Source organism: Meriones unguiculatus, chromosome 2, assembly GCF_030254825.1.
Source record: "Meriones unguiculatus strain TT.TT164.6M chromosome 2, Bangor_MerUng_6.1, whole genome shotgun sequence".
NCBI lineage: Eukaryota > Metazoa > Chordata > Mammalia > Rodentia > Muridae > Meriones > Meriones unguiculatus.
The window spans coordinates 110389383-110409765 of record NC_083350.1 but is presented as its reverse complement, the minus strand read 5'-3'; the positions used below and the strand labels follow the sequence as shown (position 1 = coordinate 110409765).

The 20383-nt window shown below is 36.1% G+C and overlaps 1 protein-coding gene across 3 annotated transcripts in view; it reads right to left on the bottom strand.

The window, feature by feature from the left end:
* Nucleotides 1-1677: 1677 nt before the first annotated feature.
* Mgat4c (MGAT4 family member C) overlaps nucleotides 1678-20383 on the bottom strand; it is a 775655-nt gene continuing 756949 nt past the window's right edge. For all 3 annotated transcript variants that reach the window (XM_060377968.1, XM_060377966.1, XM_060377967.1), the window contains 2 exons: nucleotides 10390-10537; nucleotides 1678-8001 (listed from right to left, as the gene is read on the bottom strand). In XM_060377968.1, coding sequence (XP_060233951.1) covers nucleotides 6860-8001; nucleotides 10390-10537 — 1290 coding nt within the window. In that variant the 3' untranslated portion in view covers nucleotides 1678-6859. The remainder of the gene's footprint in view (nucleotides 8002-10389; nucleotides 10538-20383) is intronic.

Genomic DNA, 20383 nt, shown 5'->3' with positions numbered 1-20383 from the left:
AAAACTCATGTAAATCAATAGATATGCTGTTCTAAAGTTTGATCAACATTGACTATACTCTATTAGCCAGGGCATCCATAATGCATGCAGTATTAGAAAAGATACAATTTTTTCTTAAAGTCAAAGGATTCTGAAAATTATGCTTCTGTGCAGTTAATGTAGATTATGGTTAAATTTTTAAAACTTAGAATATATTTCTATTTTAGTTAATTTCAAAAGTAATTTTTTTCTTTTTTTTTGAAAGGGATGATTGTTAATATTTATAATGGATAATTAGGAAAAATTGTTACTTTTTTGGCATAGGTTTTAAATTAATAGATCAAAATAGCTAAAATAGAATATACTTTGATTTTAAAAAGTTGTTTACGTGACTGTATTTGACACTCTTCTGGACAAAATTTAGTGTGGTGACACTGTTAATGGAAAATCAACTACTTTCATATTTTTAAATTTTGTGTCAATTAAGATGAAAGTTGCTGGTATTATCTGGTAGAGTCACATCAATTATTTACATATCATGAGGAAAAAGCAAATGTTTGTATTATATTTATATTACAACATTTTTCCTAGTTCTATTGGGAACTATAAAGTAAAATTGTTAATTAAAAATATCATACAAGGTAAAATTATTACAGTTTTCAGCAGAAATACAAGATGAATTTCAAAGAGGTTACTTGGTTTTATTCATGTCTGTAGCTTAGTAACTGATGCATTCAGTTTGAAATCACATATGCACAAAACTTCTGCGATGTCTCTATCTCTTAGGAAGAGAAATAGTGTGCATATCAAAGCAGGGCCCACCAAGATGCGGAGGCAGTGATAAAACACAGAGTCCAGATTACAACAGAGTCTTTCAGAAGCTGTAGAAGGCTCCTGTCCTGTTCCTTGTCTTACCCATCAGGGTATGGAAGGAGGTACTTGAGAATCATAGCCAAACTGTGGGTAGAGTACAGGAAACCTTATGGAAGAAGAGGAGATAGAACGACCTGAAGAAGACAGGAGGTACATAAGGTGATCAACAGAGCCAAAATACCTGGGCCCAGGGTGACCTGCAGAGACTGATACTCTAACCAAGGACCATGGACGAACAGGACCTAGAACCCCTGTTCAGATGTAGCCCAGAGACTGCTCAGCCTCCAAATGTTTTCCCTAGCAAGGGGAGTAGGGGTTGTCTTTCAGTGACAGACTCTCTGATCACCTCTCCCTGTGGGGTACAGCCTTGCCAGTTCACAGAGGAAGATGATGCAGCCAGCACTGATGGGACCTGACAGGCTAGGGTCAGATAGAAAGGGAGGGGATCCTCCCATTTCTGTGAGCTAGGGGAAGGGCATAAGGGGAGAAGAGAGAGGGAGGGTGGAACTGGGAGAAGATGAGGGAGGGTGCCACATCCAGGATACAAAGTGAATAAATTATAACAAACAAATAAATAAAAATTTTTAAAAGATCTATAAGAATACATAGGCCAGATGATTATTGGAAAAAAAAGAAATTAATATTGTCTGAAAACTGCAAAATTAATTCAAAATACACAGAGTGATAAAACATTAATAAAGGAATCACATAATTAGAAAATTGAGGTTTTGGCTATTACTCAATATTATTAAAATAAATGCAATGACTTTTAAATTAAAGAAAATAGTGGCAAAACAAAGGCAGTTTTAACAAAATTAAAATTTTACTTATTAAAGTGTGCAGAGATCCATTTGTTAATCCTTTGAGTTATGTTTTGAAGAAAGTTTTTATTAAATGACAGATTTTGAATAAAGGATATCACAGGGACATCTAGAAGAGGAGATAGATGTTTTCTTTATTGGGTAATTTATATTGTTTGCTTCATTTAAATCATTATGATAGGTCATAGAATTTATATACCATCATTATTAAGCTGAATTTGTCCAATAAAGAATGTGCAAATTTCATAACTCTAGCTGCATGAAGAGAAATAGATCTAAATGATACACTGGTTTTAAATCATATTTTCATACCTGGGAAATATCTATTTTATAATTTGTTTGAAAATATGGTTTAAAATGAGAATATAAGGGTTTTTTATTAACATTTGATGGTAAGTTTTTTATGCAATGTTTTTATGGCTGCTCCAGTGTGTATTTTCCCAAAACTATATTTTCAACATTTTATTGTGATGTATTATATGCTTTTCTTTTATTTCATAAATGCTGGAAATGTTTACATACAGAAGTTTAGTGCTAAATTGTAGGGAGTAAAGGAAGTACTGGGTGAATACTTATTGTTGACATGAGTATTACAGTTATATCCATGTCAGGAACCCATTGCCTCATATCCAGGGGAATGGAAACGCCTTACCTGAGGGAATAGCAAAGCTTAATTTTCATCCAATAAAAAGATTACCTTTAGCTAATACCAACGTGTAAAGAAACTACCAACCATAGCTTTCTCCGTATACCTGCAACTAGACCATGCTCCCCTGCAGACACTGCCTACTTATCTCACTAACTCATCTCTTCCTCATTAAGCTGTCTCTAATAAAGAAACATCTGCCTCTAACTTCTCTGTATATATGTCTGTGAGTCTGTCCCTGGTCAGCCTAGTCAGGTTTCCAGGACCCCACCACAGCACTAAAACATTTGTGTCCTATTAAATTTCTATAAAAATCTTATGTTGTATTCAAATTTGTATTTGAAATATCTCTTCATATCTTGTTTTAATGACAATCAAAAGCATTGTTTTCAATAGGTATTATCAGTAAGGAAAATAATCTGTGTATGTTTATGTGCATATAGGCTAAAGATATACCCATCATGTACACACACTCATATCACTATGAAGAAAAGTATCACATGAGGTTTAACAGATTGAATATAGATAAATCCTCATAATTTTGGCTCTATGCCTCTATGATAACATTGCTTAGGACTTAGCACATTTTAGTATACAGAACATGGTATTGAGTTGCATAGGGAAAGTTTCGTTCGATTTTCATTTTGAAAGAGATCAGAAAGGTTTTAATATTCTGCTTCAGAGATATGTGCTCATCCATGTAGGAATATGAGACTTCAAAGGACGTGGAATGGAATAGTGGAATGCAGGCAGTATGAAGGGATAAAGGAAATAATGAAACCGATTAGCACATGTCAGAAGAAGGGAGGTCAGATTTTATCACAAGACTTTTAAAATGCAATATGAAAGCCTACTACTGTAGAATGTTCTTAAAATATAGATATGTAGATACAAAAGAAATTTAAAAGGAGTTGCCCTATCATGGGGTGTCTCTCTCAGACATCATAGATTATCAAATTAAAATACCGGTTCCAGATAGGGGTTACCTATTTTTGAGTTAGTCAGTGTTGTCTTATAGATAACCTAAACATTACAGATTCTTTTTTTTTTTCAGTGAAAAATGCCCTGTTTTTTCCTTTATTTCTTTTTAATTAAATTTTTATTTTTTTTACATTAATTACATCTTATTTGATTTGTATCCCAGCTGCAACCCCCTCCGGCATTCCCTCCCAGTCCCACCTTCCCTCTTCTCCTCCCATACCCCTCTCCAAGTCCACTGGTAGGGGAGGTCCTCTTCCCTTTTCTTCTGACCCTAACTTATCAGGTCTCATCAGGACTGGCTGCAGTGTCCTGCTCTGTGGTCTACCAAGGCTATTCCTCCCTCAGGGACGAGGGTGGTCAAAGAGCCAACCACTGAGTTCGTGTCAGAGACAGTCCCATACCCTCCATAACTTGGTCATAAGTTGTTGAAGACATCACATGGTTTGGTTCTAGGTTATTGAGAAATCAAGATGTAACTGACTCAAATTTTTTTTTGTGTGTGTATCTCATAATCCTAATTAGAGAAGCTTCATTTATAATAGGATCTGATTAATATAGGTGCATAGGTTATCAACATGTAAAGAATAAGAAAACTGTGGCCTCCCAGCATTTAATGGGACAACTATATCCCACTCCTTCCCCTCAATTGTAATGAGACCTAGTATTTGGTATGCTGAAAGAAAAAAAAAAAGCATAGGTCAAAGAAAGAAAATGGTTGGCTAGAGATGGTCAGTAGTTCAGAGCACCGGTTGCTCTCGTAGCTGATGTGTTTAGTCAACAGGTGCATCATGGTGCCTCATAACTAGCCATAACTGTTGTTTCAGAAGACCTGATTCCGTTTTCTGAAATTCTCACACGCTAGGTGTACATGTGGTACAAAGACATACATGCATACAAAACACCCATACACATAAAATAATAACAATTAAAATAAACATATAAAATAAAATCAAGAAAGAAGGTAAGTTAACCCAGTAACACTTGTAAAGAAAACATAGAAACCTCCCGGGGTGGTTGTAGCTTATTTAATGTCAGTTTTAGTAATGAAGGGACCTTAAGATAAAATGTGACTTCCTTTACATCCCCCAGCAGACCTCCAACCTCAACCTCTTACCCTGGTCAGTCTTTACTAAATCATTTTCCAGAAAATTACATATAATAGTAGATGCCCTTTGGAATCTCACTTGCAGTGGTCAATGTGTACAAGCATACAGCTCAGTGCAAGAAATCATTTTTGATTTTAATATTTTACACCACTTGAATATAGTTATGTGCTTTTAATAACCAGAAATGCAGAAAGCCATTACTGTGAGTTCTGAGATAGAGGGAGAACACTCCATAGCCAGTCAGTTAATAAAAAGAGCCTGAGAGATCAGGAAAGTAGAATATTTGTAAGCTTATGGCAATTATCACTCAATCCAAAATGTAGATAGTTTCATGACAGTGTTTATATTTTCTCACAAGTTCAAATTAAATATTTCCCAAATTATTCACATTTACATGTTTAAGAAAAGGTAACATCTTTCCTAGAACTGCAGAAAATAAATGTGACAAGTTATGTAATAGTGGCTCTGTCAAGAAAAGAACAAAAATTCTGATGCTTAGATTTTCTAATTTAATTGTTTTTGACAGAATAAATGAAATAAAACAACCTAATGTCTTTTGGACTATATAAATCCCAAGGTTATATTTTATGATAGAAAGAATAGCAGACACAAATCTCCTTTTTTTCTTTTTTTTAGTATCATAAATAGAGTCTTTATGCAACACACATACAGACACACACATTATACACACATACACACAGACAAACACACATATATGTGTGTTTGCAAGAGGATCACCATATATATATTATATATATATAACTTATATATATAATATATATATATCAATCTACATTTCATTGTATCCACGAACACATTCATATGAAACATCCCATTTTTTTTCATTATAAATCACTTCATTTGCTTGCTTATCAAACTGTAAATAGGATATGACCACGAGTAAATTCTGAAACACAATGTATTCAGAACACACTGTGGTGTCTTGAATTTCTTTTATGGAAAGATAGAGAAAATTGACTTATCCATAATAAGCTTTCATTACTATTTGTATGCACATAACATAAAAACATCAATTAAAACACTTCACAATCATCACATGACATCATAATATACTTTATGGGCCAAGTTTGTTATCTAATTTAAGATAGTCTGAAACCTAAATAAGACACATAACATATGGGACTGGAGTAATGGCTCGGTGGTTAAGAGCATTTGTTGCTCTTAAAAAGGGTACTGGTTTGGTTCCCAGCACCCATATCTCACAATGGCCTCTAACTTAAGTTTCAGGATATCTAAAACTCTTTTCTGGCTTCCACAGCCACTGCGCACAGGTAGCATTCATAGACAAGCAGGCAAAAACAAATAAACATTAGATGAATAAATACATACATACATGAAAGAAGAGAAAAGAAAGAGAAGAAGGAAGAAAAGAGAGAACAGAAACCATTAATTCTGGAAGAGAAATTTCTAGATAGTAGAGTGTTGTCTAGCAGTCAGAACAAAAATAAAATCCTTCATTTTGGCTTTGTTAAAAAGTAGCTCATTGGCTATAAAAAAAAAATCTACTGTTTTCTATAGCTTTAACTTTTCTCTCACATAAGATATTCCTTTATTCTCTCCAGAATATGATAAATAACAATTTCAATTACATGAATTTTGATTCAAAAATGTAAGATCAATTTCAATTTTTCTGCATATATTGAAAATGTTTGTATGATTGGATTTACTATAGGTCATCTCTCTTTGTCTGTTAATTACAGGTATTCAACATAACCTTAAAATACTAAACTATTTTTTTTCAAAAGAGAAGTTAGAAATAGACTTCTCCCCACAGAAAAATTATTAACCATAAGTGCTCAATAAAATGTTTAAAACAATGAACAATATTTTTTCATATAAATATCCAGAGGAATGACAACTGTTAAGTCTGTTTTTCCATAGTCTTACTTACACAATTTTATTCTGTTGTAAAGACACCACTTCTAGGAGGAGGTATTAATTGTAGAAATACATCACTCAATGAAAACCTAAATTTATAAGAAAAATATCCCAGTTTATGATTGCAACCAACTGCATATTCTCAGAGATTCTTAGTAAGAAGGTGTCTAATCATATAATAAATGCTCAATTCATTGATAAGTGTGTACTGCTGGCAACTGTATTTTAATTAATTACTATATCACAAAGAATTTTCTCATTTTAAGTCTTTTAAATCACTCTTTTGGCAATTGATTTAAATTTGGAGCTCTGAACCTTTAAATATATGAATGAAAGTGGCCTTTAACTACAGAATGGTGTTCAACAACAAAGGTAAAAATAAAAGATACAAAGGTGTGTTTAGTAAAACTACAGTCAGAACTGCTGAGATGATTCACTTTTCTTGTAACACATCACATCATTCCCTCCAAAAGACAAAAGTAGCAAAAGAGGAAGATTCCAAAATTTGAAGCAGGAAGATTTGCTTCAGAAACTCATTATACTAATTTTCTTGGCTAGGAAGTCCAAATGCTGATACTCCTAATTATCAGCCATTCTTTTTGAGTTTTGGTGACACATATCCTCATGCAGTGTATGTCAAATGGGATTTTCTGATTCACATTTGACATTTCAAAGTTTCCATTTTTGAATTCCCCTAGTCTCAAGTAAGTATCACATTGTCTAATTTGTTTACTAAACATAAGTTTTTCCCCAACATCTAGAGCTCCGTGATGCAAAATGTCATTCTGTCGATCTTCTGTTCCAGTATTCACTTTAATTTTTTTAATTGTAATTGGATTTTCAAATACAATAACAAATGTGTCTCCTGTTGATGGCGGCTTTCCCCAAAAGTACTCATCAACACTACTGTAAGCTTTGCTCGCTTCGTAGTTTTCAAAGACGTTCATGTTGGTGTACAGACTTGCTGGAGGATTATCAGGGATGTCAAATGACTCCTCTTCAAAGTCGTCATCCTTCAGTTTATTCTCCGTTCCTTTGTAGGATGAATAATAGCCCATGTGCTGAAAGAGAGAAGGTTTAAATCGGATCACATTTTTCTGAGCCAGTAGACCTCGGAAATGAGTCAATAGCCAATCACAAGGCATTTCTTGATAAAACATTAATAAAAAATGAGCCAGACGTGGGAGATCATGAGAATGATAGAGTTTACCAATGTAGCCAAGCTTAGAGAATTCAAGAGTCACCCAGTACGTTCCTTCTAAGGATGCAATGACTTTCTTGATGGCAGTTAAGAAATTTCTGGAACACCGAACGTCATCTTCAAGCATTACATAATAGTCTGAAGTATTGGCACAAAAATTCAGCAGAAAAGCATAATCTACATTTTGCTTGGAACGAAATCTGACTCTATCCTCTGGGTCATTGTAATTTCTTTTAAGACCATCCAGAACTGGATAATATTCTTCAGGAGCGTGAATAACCATTAATCTTCCTGCAATAATATGATGAGCAAATTTTTGTGTAATATCTTGGACCATGGCATCACGCCAGGATGAATTAAATTCTGCTAGATGCACCACTACTGAAATTTCCTTTAGTTCTTCATAGCTTGACTGTTCAAAAATTGACTTGATGGTCTCAAGTAAATAGTTCCCTTTTTTTCTTTTCACTGATGAAAGTCCAATTGTGAGATAACCTGAGCAAAAAGAACCAGAGGAAGACCAATTAAATGTTAATATTTTTTTGGCTTTGCAGGTGAAAGGAAATAATTTTATTTTACTATTTTATCATAAAAAGTAGGAATCCCACATTTATGTGCTCTCTGCATCCTCTCTTTTCCAAATAATTCCAATTTCTACCACAATATGTACAAAAACTTCTATACCCAACATCAGTGCAAAATATGTATGTGCTATAATTATTTTAGTCTGGCTTCCATGGAGGTGTTTGGAAATGGCTCTCTGTAACTTAGATGGAGAGAGATGAGGAAGGATAACACGGAGTCAGGTGAATACTCTCTCATGTGAAAGCCATATAAGCAATAGCACATGGATTTCTACAAATCTTCTGTCTGGAGATATACAATCATCTTCTTTATCATTATTTATCTACATTTTTACAACTCATTTTTTCTTTTTTTAATTATTACTGTTTATTCACTTTGTATCCCAGCTGTAGCCCCCTCCCTTGTCTCCTCCTAATCCCACCCCCCTTCCTTTTCTTCTCCCATGCCCTTCTCCCAGCCCACAGTTATTTGGTTTTGAATAACACAAAAATAGACAAAGAAGAACCAATATTTACTTTTGTTAGGTCTGCAATAAAATTAAATAAATCTAGTAAGTGATTATGTTTCAAATATTTTAAGATTAGTCTTTTAAGCTAATTACACAAGGGCTATAGTGTTTTGTATAATTTGATGTTTAATATGGAAAACAACTTATATTTAATAAGCAGTCTCATAGAGATTCTATACTATAAATATTGTTTATTAATTATAAAAATGAAAGTGTTCTAAAATATTTTGTAACCTAATATTCTCATATGTCACCATTATAAAAAGTAAACCAATGTTTCATTATATCTACAAACAAATGGGGCCTGGAACCTTAAACCTGTAGTCTTAGCACTTGGAAGGTTGAGCCAGAAGGATTGCCATGACTCTGAGGATAGTCTGGTATACACTGTGACTCAAAAACAAAATGAGACAAAATAAATAAATAAATAAAAAGTGTAAAAATGACTAAAAGCATACACAAAAGCAAAGGAAATTTATAATTAACGCTGACAACTCAAATCATGAAGAAAAAAAAGGCTTAAAATTTAAACCATCAATAAGATTTCCAGTAAATGCCTTGTGTTTTTCAGTTTTCATTATCACATCATCATAATTACTAAAATAATCAAGAGGTAGACTTCACAGCCTTGTTTTGAATTTTGCCTGATACATTTTTATAGAAAATAAAGTTTCACAGAATGTATGTAAAAAAAAAAAAAAAAAAACAATCTTATCGTTGCTCAAATATGTGGTTCCAGCTATGAATTTACTGATTCATTAGTTTTGAAAGATATTTTAGCAATATCCTCTGGAGAATTTTTCCTTAGATTTAAGTAAAAAACAACTGGATATTTTTAGGAAAAAATTAACCCGAGTATAGACTATTAACCTCTGACAGGTATTATATGTCTTTCTAAGGTCCAATTTCATATCACTAAGATAAATATAATTTTGGAGTAACCACTGCATAAAAACACATTGATTTAATATGGGCTTTTTCCTTATGCCGCATACACTTTTAGCAAGTCCAGTTTAAATCATTCTGGTCTTCTACCATTCTTATCTGTAATGTACAAAATACTCACTGCATCCTGATGTGTTTTTGTCAGTCAATGCAGTTGTAACCACATGTCTGATGGAAGCTCATTCTTTGTTCTTTTATTTTTACTCTTTAAAAACCTAGACTCTCAGAGGCCATTTAAGGAGCTCTAAATTTTGAGTGGTTGCAATTTTTTCATAACCAAGACATCTTCTTCACCTTAGTAAGTGTAGCTCAACTTAATTTTTTAAGTTGGCAAATAGTCTTTGGGACAATCAAAATGAGTACGTGACTACCACATGTCAACTTCAGGCTACCAGAACCGTGAGACTGCACATTCTTATTTAAAAAAGAAAATTCTACCAGTCATGATAATCTATGATAGCCACTTATAAAACACTACACTCCCAAGACCACACTAAAATCTTGTCAGAAATTATAATATTAAAGTATCAAAGATTTTAAATATTCCAATGTAGGAATATTTTCAAATTAAATTTTTACATTTTAAAACCAATTTATAATGATCTCATATGTAGCCCTATAACACATTTCTAAATGATTCTTTTTAAATTCTGGTATTTTAATAGTTACCGGGTCCAAATGTATTGACAAAGTTTGAAGAAATAAAACTTTGTTAAACTATAGATCAAAATATTCTTTTAATCTTTTACTGCTACACGAATGTAACAAATTATCACTTTTTTATCCATATTTCATTAAATTTGTTTATTCATGCAGTTTTTATTAAAAAGCTTAAGAATACTTACGCTTTCTCTGTAAAGGCGTGGTAGCTAGGTAGCGATAGGTCACATTTATGGTTCCTGAGAAGTTTGATAAATCCTTGAAAGTGTGAACGTAGCGTTCAGAATTAAGTTGATGTGTGGATGTTTCCCGTATGAGTTGCTTATCACCCTCCTATATGCAAAATAAAAAGAAAAAAAGGAAAAAAAAAAGAAAAAGAAAAGAAACACCAAAATACAGAAAGTTAATAAGTAATAGTTGGTCATTAGGTGAATGTCTCTTTACACATATAGATGTGGACAGTAATACATGTATTTAGAAAGTTATACAAATTTCAGTTATTCATCTCTACCCACAATGTAGATTTCTTTTTTTATAGCTGCATAGTATTTTACTGTGTACATATACCACAATTTCTTTTTTTATTAATTACAGTTTATTTGTGTCCCAGCTGTATCCTCCTCCCTCATTCTCTCCCAATCTCACCTTCCCTCCCCTATCTTCTCTTATGCCCCTCTCTAAGTCCACTAATAGGGGAGGTTGTCCTCCACTTCTCTCTGACCCTAGCTTATCAGGTCTCACCAGGACTGGCTATAATGTCCTCCTCTGTGGCTTAGGTAGGTGGCTCCTTCCACGAGGGGGGGAGAGGGGCCAGCCATTGAGTTCATGTCAGAGACAGTCCTTTGAACCTGATTTCTTACCTTCTACTTTTTAAGCTTTTTCAAAGAGCCAGCCAGCCATTGAGTTCATGTCAGAGACAGTCCTTTGAACCTGATTTCTTACCTTCTACTTTTTAAGCTTTTTCACTTCTGATCTTTGCTCTGTAACATACTTTTTTTTTGTATAGCATGTATTTTAGTGGCATTTTTTCAGAAAAATCATCTTTACTTGAAAATTTTCTCTGCCAACATGTTAAAATTCTCAACTTTTAAATACATAAGAACTTTACCCAAGCCAAGAAGGAAGCGATGCAGTCAGTCCTGATGAGAACTGATAGGCTAGGATCAGAGAAATAGGGAGGAGGACCTCCCTTATCAGTGGACTTGGGAGGGGTATGGGAGTTGATGTGAGAGGGAGGGTGTATTTGGGGGAGGACCAGGGCAGGGGCTACAGCTGGGATGAAAAGTGAATAAAATGTAATTCATAAAAAAATAAATTAATTTCAAAAAAGAACTTTACAGTTTGATGATGATCAAATGGGAGCTTTCTACTGAGGCTAGTTTTTTCCAGATTACTGAATTTTTGAGCCATACTAATCTACTCACTCTTCTGCAAATACTTTCAAATGAAAGAAAAAAGTAAGTACTGATAATAACATTTAAAGAATGGATCTGAAGATTTAACTATAAATGAACTATTTCTATTTAGAAAAATCTATTAGAAAGTTGTATTGATTCATTCATAGATGACCTTATGATTCCACTGTGATGGACTGAATGAAAATGGGCCCCTGGGCTCATAGGAAGTGGTGTTATTAGTAGGTGGAGTTTATATGGACTTGCTGGAGCAAATGTGTTACTGTGGGTGGGCTTTGAGGTATCAAATGCTCAATCCAGTGTCACTCTGCCCGCTACCTACAAATCTCAATGTAGAACTCTCAGCTACCTCTTCTGTACCATGCCAACCTGTGTGCATATACCACATGATGTAAAGGAGTAAACCTCTAAATCTGTAAGTCAGCCCCAATTAAATGCTTTTTTTTAACTTTAAAAAATTATTTTATATTTTTTATAAATTACAGTTTACTCTCTTTGGATCCCTGCTGTAGCCCTTTCCCTCCTCCCTTCCCAATCGCACCATCTCTCCTCCCACGCCCCTCCCCAAGTCCACTGATAGGGGAGGTCCTCCTCTCCTTCCATCTGAACCTAGCCTATCAGGTCTCATCAGGACTGGCTGCATTGTCTTCCTCTCTGGCCTGGAAAGGCTGTTCCCCCTCAGGGGGGGAGGTGAACAAAGAACCAGACACTGAGTTCATGTAAGAGATAGTTCCTGTTCCCATTACTAGTGCACCCACTTGGACACTAAGCTGCCATGGGTCACATCTGTGCAGGGGTTCTAGGTTATCTTTATGCATGGCCCTTGGTTGGAGCATCAGTCTCAGAAAAGACCCCGTGCCTCAAATTTTTTGATCTGTTGCTCTTCTTGTGAGTTCCTGTCCCCTCTAGGTATTTCTATCTCCCCTTCTTTCATAAGATGCCCTGCACTGTGACCAAAGTTTGGCTATGAGCCTCTGCATCTCCTTCGGTATCCTGCTGGGTAAAGTTTTTCAGAGGCCCTCTGTGGTAGGCTCCTGTCCTGTTCCGTGTTTTCTCCCTCTACCAAGGTCCATCCCCTTAGCCTGTCTGCAAGAGGATTCATCATCTTGCACAGGGTCCTCTTACTTGCTTAACTCCTTTAGAATTGCTGTGGTAATAATGTCTTTTCACAGTACTAGAACATTGACTATGACAGCCACAGAATTTGAAATTGTTGCGAATCGTTAGCCATGTTGTTTTGGATGGAATTGCTAATCTAAAATGTCCTCCAATAGCATCAATTATAATACATTTGTACCTGATCTGTAGAATATGATGAGAGCTTCTTGGCACCTCATTTTTTTATTATGCTCCTTCTCTCTATGTGTATAGTTGCATACATATGTGAACATTTGATTTTGTTCGGTGTTCTTGTAAAGATTATTTAGATCACTTATAATCATTCTATTTAATGTTTTCGTGGTGAAATTTTGTGTCAACGTATCCACAGAAGCACTTACAATGCTAAAATTCAGACTATGTCCCATCAGCCATTATTTGCTTTCATTGTTTGTACACTTTGATCCAAGTTCCATGGTAGATTTCAATGATCCGATCAAGTGGTTTTTGGTAATTCTTAACAATTGTAATTTGTTTGGTAATATGTACTAAGATGTACTATTATATGTTTTGGGCAATCTGATTGGGAAGCCAATGGTTCTTTTAGTAAATTTTATACTTCATTGTGTTATATAGATATGTTTCTTCTTTATTTGTTAGATACTTAAATAAGTAGAGTGCATGCCACTAAAAATATATGTAAAGTAAATTCTTTAAATGTTGCCTTGAGTACTCATCTGTGGTCAATAAGTATCTGTTATAAAAGATTGGATAAATTCAGACACAAGTTTTACTGTTATTGAAAGATTAAATGCGTAGTTGCTGACTCACAGGAGAAAGACATAATTAAGCTTCAAAAATCTATGGACAGAGGAGAGGTCTTGGAACCATGTGAAGAGGAGAACTGGACCTAAAATATGACTAAAGAGCTGGTATGTCACTGGCATGGGCTGTCATCTTCTGTGCAAAGCATTAATCATCATCTCCACTCTGAAGCTGTGGATTTTCTTCGTCTTCCCACAGTAGTAAGATAATTAAAAATAAGAGGTCTTAAGAGGAAGAGCACAGGTGGCCACCACCAGTATGAGGAGCCCAGTATGAACTAAAATGAGGTTCCAAGTTTCTTATTCATGATCCAAGATGGCGGTGGCAAGAGGACACAGTATCTGAGGAGTAGGACAGCAGTGACTGAACAGCGACCAATAGACTGAATTCTGGGCCCTAACACATCAGGGATTTTGTTTCCCAGGTGAGAGGAAATCCCATGATGTGGGAATCAATCGGGTCCATTCTAAGGTCACTCAGCTAAACCCTGGAAGAATTTCTGGGGCCCGGCAGTTGCTTGGTTGCCAGCCCAGAGCCACATGCTGGTGTGCTCTGATCACTGTCACAGATTGAACTGTGGGCACCACAACACCAGAGACTGCGATTTCCAGTTGAGAGAAAACCCCACAGTGAAAGAAGCAATCTGGACTGACGTCAGGTCACCCAGACAATCCTTGGAAAAGGACTTGAGGTCCAGCAGGCGCTCAGTCACCAGCCCAGAGACCTGCATGCACGCCCAACTCACCATCCCAGACAGAACTGTGGGCCCCAGGGCACCAGAGACTGACTGGGTTTCTCTGTAGGGAAGAAATCCAATGGTGAGGAAAACAGCAAGTTTGTCCTCAGGGCACTCAGCCAAATCTCTCCTCTCACCCCCAAAACATTCTTGGAAAAAATTCCTGGGTTCCTGCAGGCACCCAGCCACCAGCACTGAGAGAAGCACTTGTGCCTGCATGCTCTACCATTACCCCAGACTGAATTTTGGATGCCCAAATACCACAGACTGGGACTCCCTGTCAGGAGAGAACCCCATGGTGGGGGAAACATCTGGTCCGACCCAGCTACAGAAAAGTTTCTGGGCTCCCGCAGGCTCCAGACTCTAGCTACCTGCTGCATGCAGGACTGCTGTGCTCACCTCCCACTGATTACCACTTGGGTACTGGGGCACAGAGCTCCAACCTCAGATCTACAGAAACGGGGGATACACGGTTCAGCCCAGACACTGCACCAAGGCGCAACCTATCTCCCTAGATAAACTGACCAAACCATGGAACTCCCTGCCTATTCAAGAGGGCTACACCCAGCAAGCACAGTGTAAGAGCAGTAGCAGCCCACTAAATTCAGAGCAAGTAACCCAACAGCAGGGCAGCTGTCTCCAGGACTTTTCCTGGTGAGAGGACAGCCCCCCTGACTACCAACGACCACATTTACCACACAGTTACATATGCCTGAGGTGAGCTGTGGCAATTCCTGAGAAGTACTGGTCATTTGGTGACCATACCCAAAGAGCTGAGGAGGCCTTCTTCAGGAACAACTATCTTCCTACCAAGGGGATTCTCCCCAACCCAGGATTGAAGGAAGTACCAGAAACTAACAGCATACACCTGAGATAGCCAGATGGGCAGAAGCCAGCATAAAAGTACAACCAACAAAAGCCAAAGAAATATGGCTTCTCCAGAAACCAGTTATTCAGGGACAAGCAGCCATGGGGACTCAATCATAAGTGAAATTCAGGAATAGGAGCTTACATGTATGCTTATAAAGAGGTTAATGGAGGAAACAAATAAAATGCGTAAAGAATTAGAGGAAGATAAAGTCAAACAGATTATGGCCATCCATAAAAAATACAGGAAGATGCAGCCAAACAGTTTGTGGTCTTAAAGAGGAATTAATTAAGTCACTGAAAAAAATAAAAGAAACAGAGAAATGTTCAAACAATCAGGTGAAGAAATTGAAGGAAAATACAGTCAGACAGAGGAGGGAAATCAACAAAACGGTGCAAGATCTGAAGATAAAATTGGAAAAATTAAAGGAAACAGAAATAGAGAAAATTATTCAGAGGAAGAGCTTAGGGAAGAAAAAAACTACAAAGTTAGACATAAGTAGCAGACTACAAGAGATGGAAGAAAGAATCTCAGATATGGAATATTCAATGGAAGAAGTCGATGTATCCATCAAAGAAAATGTTAATTCTATGAAGTTCCTAACACAAACCATCCAAGAAATCCAAGACAACATGAAAAGACAAAGCCTAAAAATAATAGGAATAGAGGAAAAAAGAACATTCACCTCTCCAAGGCCCAGAAAATATTTTCCACAAAATTATAGAAGAAAATGTCCCTAACATAAAGGAGAGGCCTATAGGCGTACAAGAGGCCTATAGAATAGCTAATAAATTGGACCAGAAAAGAAAATCCTCTCACAACATAGTAATCAAAGCAATAAGTATGCAAAACAAAGAAAAAATACTAAAAACTTCAAGGGAAAAAGGCCAAGTAACACATAATGGCAAACCCATCAGAACCACACCTGACTTCTCAACAGAGACTATGAAAGCCAGAAGGGCCTGGACAGATATCATGCAGATCCTAAGAGAACACAGACGTCTCTCCAGGTACTATACCCAGCAAAACTCTCAGTCCTGATAGATGGCAAAAACAAGATATTCAACAACAAAAACGAATTTCAGCAATACTGCCACACAAATCCAGCATTACAGAAGGTACTAGAAGGAAATATACAACCCAGGAAAATTAACTAAAGTCAGATAAACACAGGAAATAAATAACCTCACTACAGCAAAACTCAAAGTAGCCAAGCACACAAACACACTACCACAACCAACATCGAAATCAAAGGATCTAATAGCCACTAGTCATTAAGCTGTCTCAACATCAATGGACTCAACTCTCCAATAAAAAGATAAAGACTAACAGAATGTATGCGCAAACAAGACCCAACAATCTGTTGCATACAAAAACACACCTAAGTCACAAAGATAGACATTACCTGAGAGTAAAGGGCTAGAAGATGGTTATCTAAGCAAATGGACTCAAGAAGCAAGCAGAACAAAAGCCATTCTAATATCTAATAAAATAGATTTTCAACCAAAATTAATAAAAAGAAATGGGAAAGATCACTTCATACTCATCTAAGGAAAATTTCACCAAGAATACATCACAATTCTGAACATCTATGCCCCAAATACAAGGGCACCCACATTTGTAAAAGCAACATTAATAAAACTTAAACCATACATAGATCCCCACACATTAATAGTGGGAGGCTCCAACACCCCAGTCTCAGCAAAGGACAGGTCAACAAACCAGAAGTTACACAAAGAAACAATGACTCTACCAGAGATCATGAATCAAATGGACCAAACAGACATCTTAGAACCTTTAACCCAAACACAAAAGAATTTACCTTCTTCTCAGCACCACATGGAACCTTCTAAAAATAGACCATATAGTTTGCCACAAAGGAAATCTCAACAGATACAGAACATTTAAATAATCCCTTGTATTCTCTCTGACCACCATGGACTAAAGCTGGACCTCAACAACTTGATACTCAATGACAGCTGGGTTAAGGAAGAAATAAAGGAAGAAATTAAAGACTTCCTAGAATTTAATTAAAAAGAAGGCACAACATACCCAAATTTATGGGACACATTGAAAGCAGTGCTCAGAGGAAAATTTATAGCACTAAGTGCCTTCAAGAAGAAATTTGTAACATCACATACAAGCACTTAATGGCCCAACTGAAACCCTAGAAAAAAAGAAGCAGATACACTCAAGAGGAGCAGATGGCTGGAAATAATCAAACTCAGGGCTGAAATCAATCAATTAGAAACAAATAAACTATTCAAAGAATCAATGAAACAAACAGCTGGTTCTTTGAGAAAATCAAACAAGGTAGAGAAACCCTTACCCAAACTAACTAAAAGGCAGAGAGACACCATCCAAATCAACAAAATCAGAAATAAAAAGGGGGACATAACAATAGACAATGAGGAAATCCAAACAATTATTGGGTCTTTCTTCAAAAGACTATACGCCACAAAATTTGAAAATCTAAATGAAATGGACAATTTTCTGGATCAATTCCACTTACTGAAGCTGAATGAAGACCAGGTAAACAAATTAAATATTCCTGTATTTCCTAAGGAAATAAATGCGGTCATCAAAACTCTCCCATCAAAAACAAAACAAAACAAAAAAACCAGGACCAGATGTTTTCAGCGCAGAATTATACCAGACCTTCAAAGAGAGATAACACAAATACTCTTCAAAATATTCCACAAAATAGAAACAGAAGGAATAGTACCAAACTCATTCCATGAAGCCTCAGTCACTTTGGTATGTAAACCTCAGAAAGACCCAAAAAAAGAAAGAATTTCAGGCCAATCTCCCTTATGGACATTGATGCAAAAATATCCAACAAAATACTTGCAAACTAAATCCAAGATCACGTCAAAAATAAAATCCACTATGACCAAGTAGGCTTCAACCAAGGTATGCGGGGGTGGTTCAATATATGGAAATCCATCAATATGATCCACCATATAAGTAAACTGAAAGGAAAAAAAAACATGATAATCTCCTTATGCTGAAAAAGCATTTTATAAAATCCAACACCCATTCATGTTTAAAGTCCCGGAAAGATCAGGGATACAAGGCACATACCTAAACATTGTAAAGGCAATGTATAGCAAGCCTATAGTCAACATCAAACTAAATGGAGAGAAACATAAATCAATCCCATTGAAATCAGAGACAAGGCGAGGCTGCCCACTCTCTCCATATCTCCTTAATATAGTTCTTGAAGTCCTTGCTAGAGCAATAAGACAAAAAGTGAGATTAAGTGAATTCAGTTTGGAAAGGCAGAAGTCAAAGTATCACTGTTTCCAGAACATATAAAGAACTCATGAAGTTAAACAGCAACAAATCACATAATCTAATTAAAAAATGGGATAAAGAGCTAAACAGAGAATTCTCTATAGAGGAATGTCGAATGGCAAAGAAACACTTAAAGAAATGCTCAACATCTGTACTCATCAAGGGAATATAAATCAAAATGACCCTGAGATTTCACTTTACACACATCAGAATGACTAAGATCAAGAAATCAAATGACAACAAATGCTGGAGAGAATGTGGAGAAAGTGGAACTCTCCTCCATTGCTAGTGGAAATGTAAATTTTACAATCACTTTGGAAACCAATTTGGTGCTTTCTCAGACAATTAGGAATAGTGCTTCCTCGAGATCCAGCTATGCCACTCCTAGGCATATATCCAAAAGATGCTCAAGTATACAAGACACTTGTTCACCCATGTTCATAGCAATTTTATTTGTGATAGCCAGAATCTGGAAACAACCCAGATGTTCCTCAACGGAGGAATGGATACAGAAATTGTGGTACATTTACACAATGGAATAATACTCAGCAATTAAAAACAAGGAAATCATGAAACTTGCAGGCAAATTGTGGGAACTAGAAAACATCATCCTGAGTGAGTTATCCCAGAAGCAGAAAGTCACACATGGTATATAATCACTTATAAGTGGATATTAGGCATAATATAGGATAATCATACTAAAATCTGTATACCTAAATTAGGTAAGCAAGGAAGAGGACCGGAGGTAAGATGCTCAATCTTCATTCAGAAAGATAAATGGGATAGATATGAGAAGGAAGTAAAAAATAAGGGACAAGACAGGAGCTTACCACAGAGGGCCTCTGAAAGACTTTACCGAGATGGGTATTAAAGCGGATGCTGAAACTCATAGCCAAACTTTATGCAGAGTGCAGGGAAGCTTATGAAAGAACAGGAAGATAGAAAGACCTGGTAGGGTCTGGAGCTCCACAAGGAGAACAACAGAACCAAAAATTCTGGACACAGGGGTCTTCTCTGAGACTTATACTCCAACCAAGGACTATTCATGGAGTTAACCTGGACCCTCTTCACAGATGTAGCCTGTGGAAGCTCAGTCTCCAAATGGGCTCCCTAATAAGGGGAACAGGGGCTGTCTCTGACATGAAACCAGGTGCTGGTTCTTTGATCATCTCCCCCTGATGGGGAGCAGACTGACCAGGCTACAGAGGAAGACTATGAAAGATAGTCCTGATGAGATCTGATTGGCTAGAGTCAGATGGAGGGAGAGAAGGTACTCCACTATTAGTGGGCTGGGGAACGGGCATGGGGGGAGATGAGGGAGAGAGGGAGGGAAGGAAAGAGGTAAGGAGAGAGGCAAGGAGGGAGAGATTCAGAGGGAATGAAGGTGAGGCTATAGCTGGGATACAAAGTAAATAAATTGTAATAAATAAATTATATTAAAAATCTATGAACAAAAGTTTTCATAGAATCAAAAAAAAAAGAAATACTGGAATAAAACTAAGTAGAGTTAAGAATCTTTACCTGTTGGTCATACAATTAAATTAAGAAATTTCAACCTTAAAATTTTTCAAATGTTCAAGTATTTTCTATGCTAACATATATCTAGGATTTATATCACTTGGATGATTTGAAAAGCTATGTTAACCAAGTTTTGAAGATATTCATCTTGTTCAAAATCTGTAGATGTCTAAATTATCTGCAATTCAAGATTAAACAAAATTTTCTTTTAAATATTGTAGTTAAATATTCACTGAATTCTGATTATTCTAAGTCTCTTACACATAGTTTCACCTATTTCTATAGATCAACAAGTATATTAACACAATATATTAAAAGCAACAATTTAGGATTGGTACACAATGACTGTAGATAAATTATTACATTACCAATTCAGCATTAATACAGCAGTGTACATCAATAGAAAGAATGAAGACATCTCT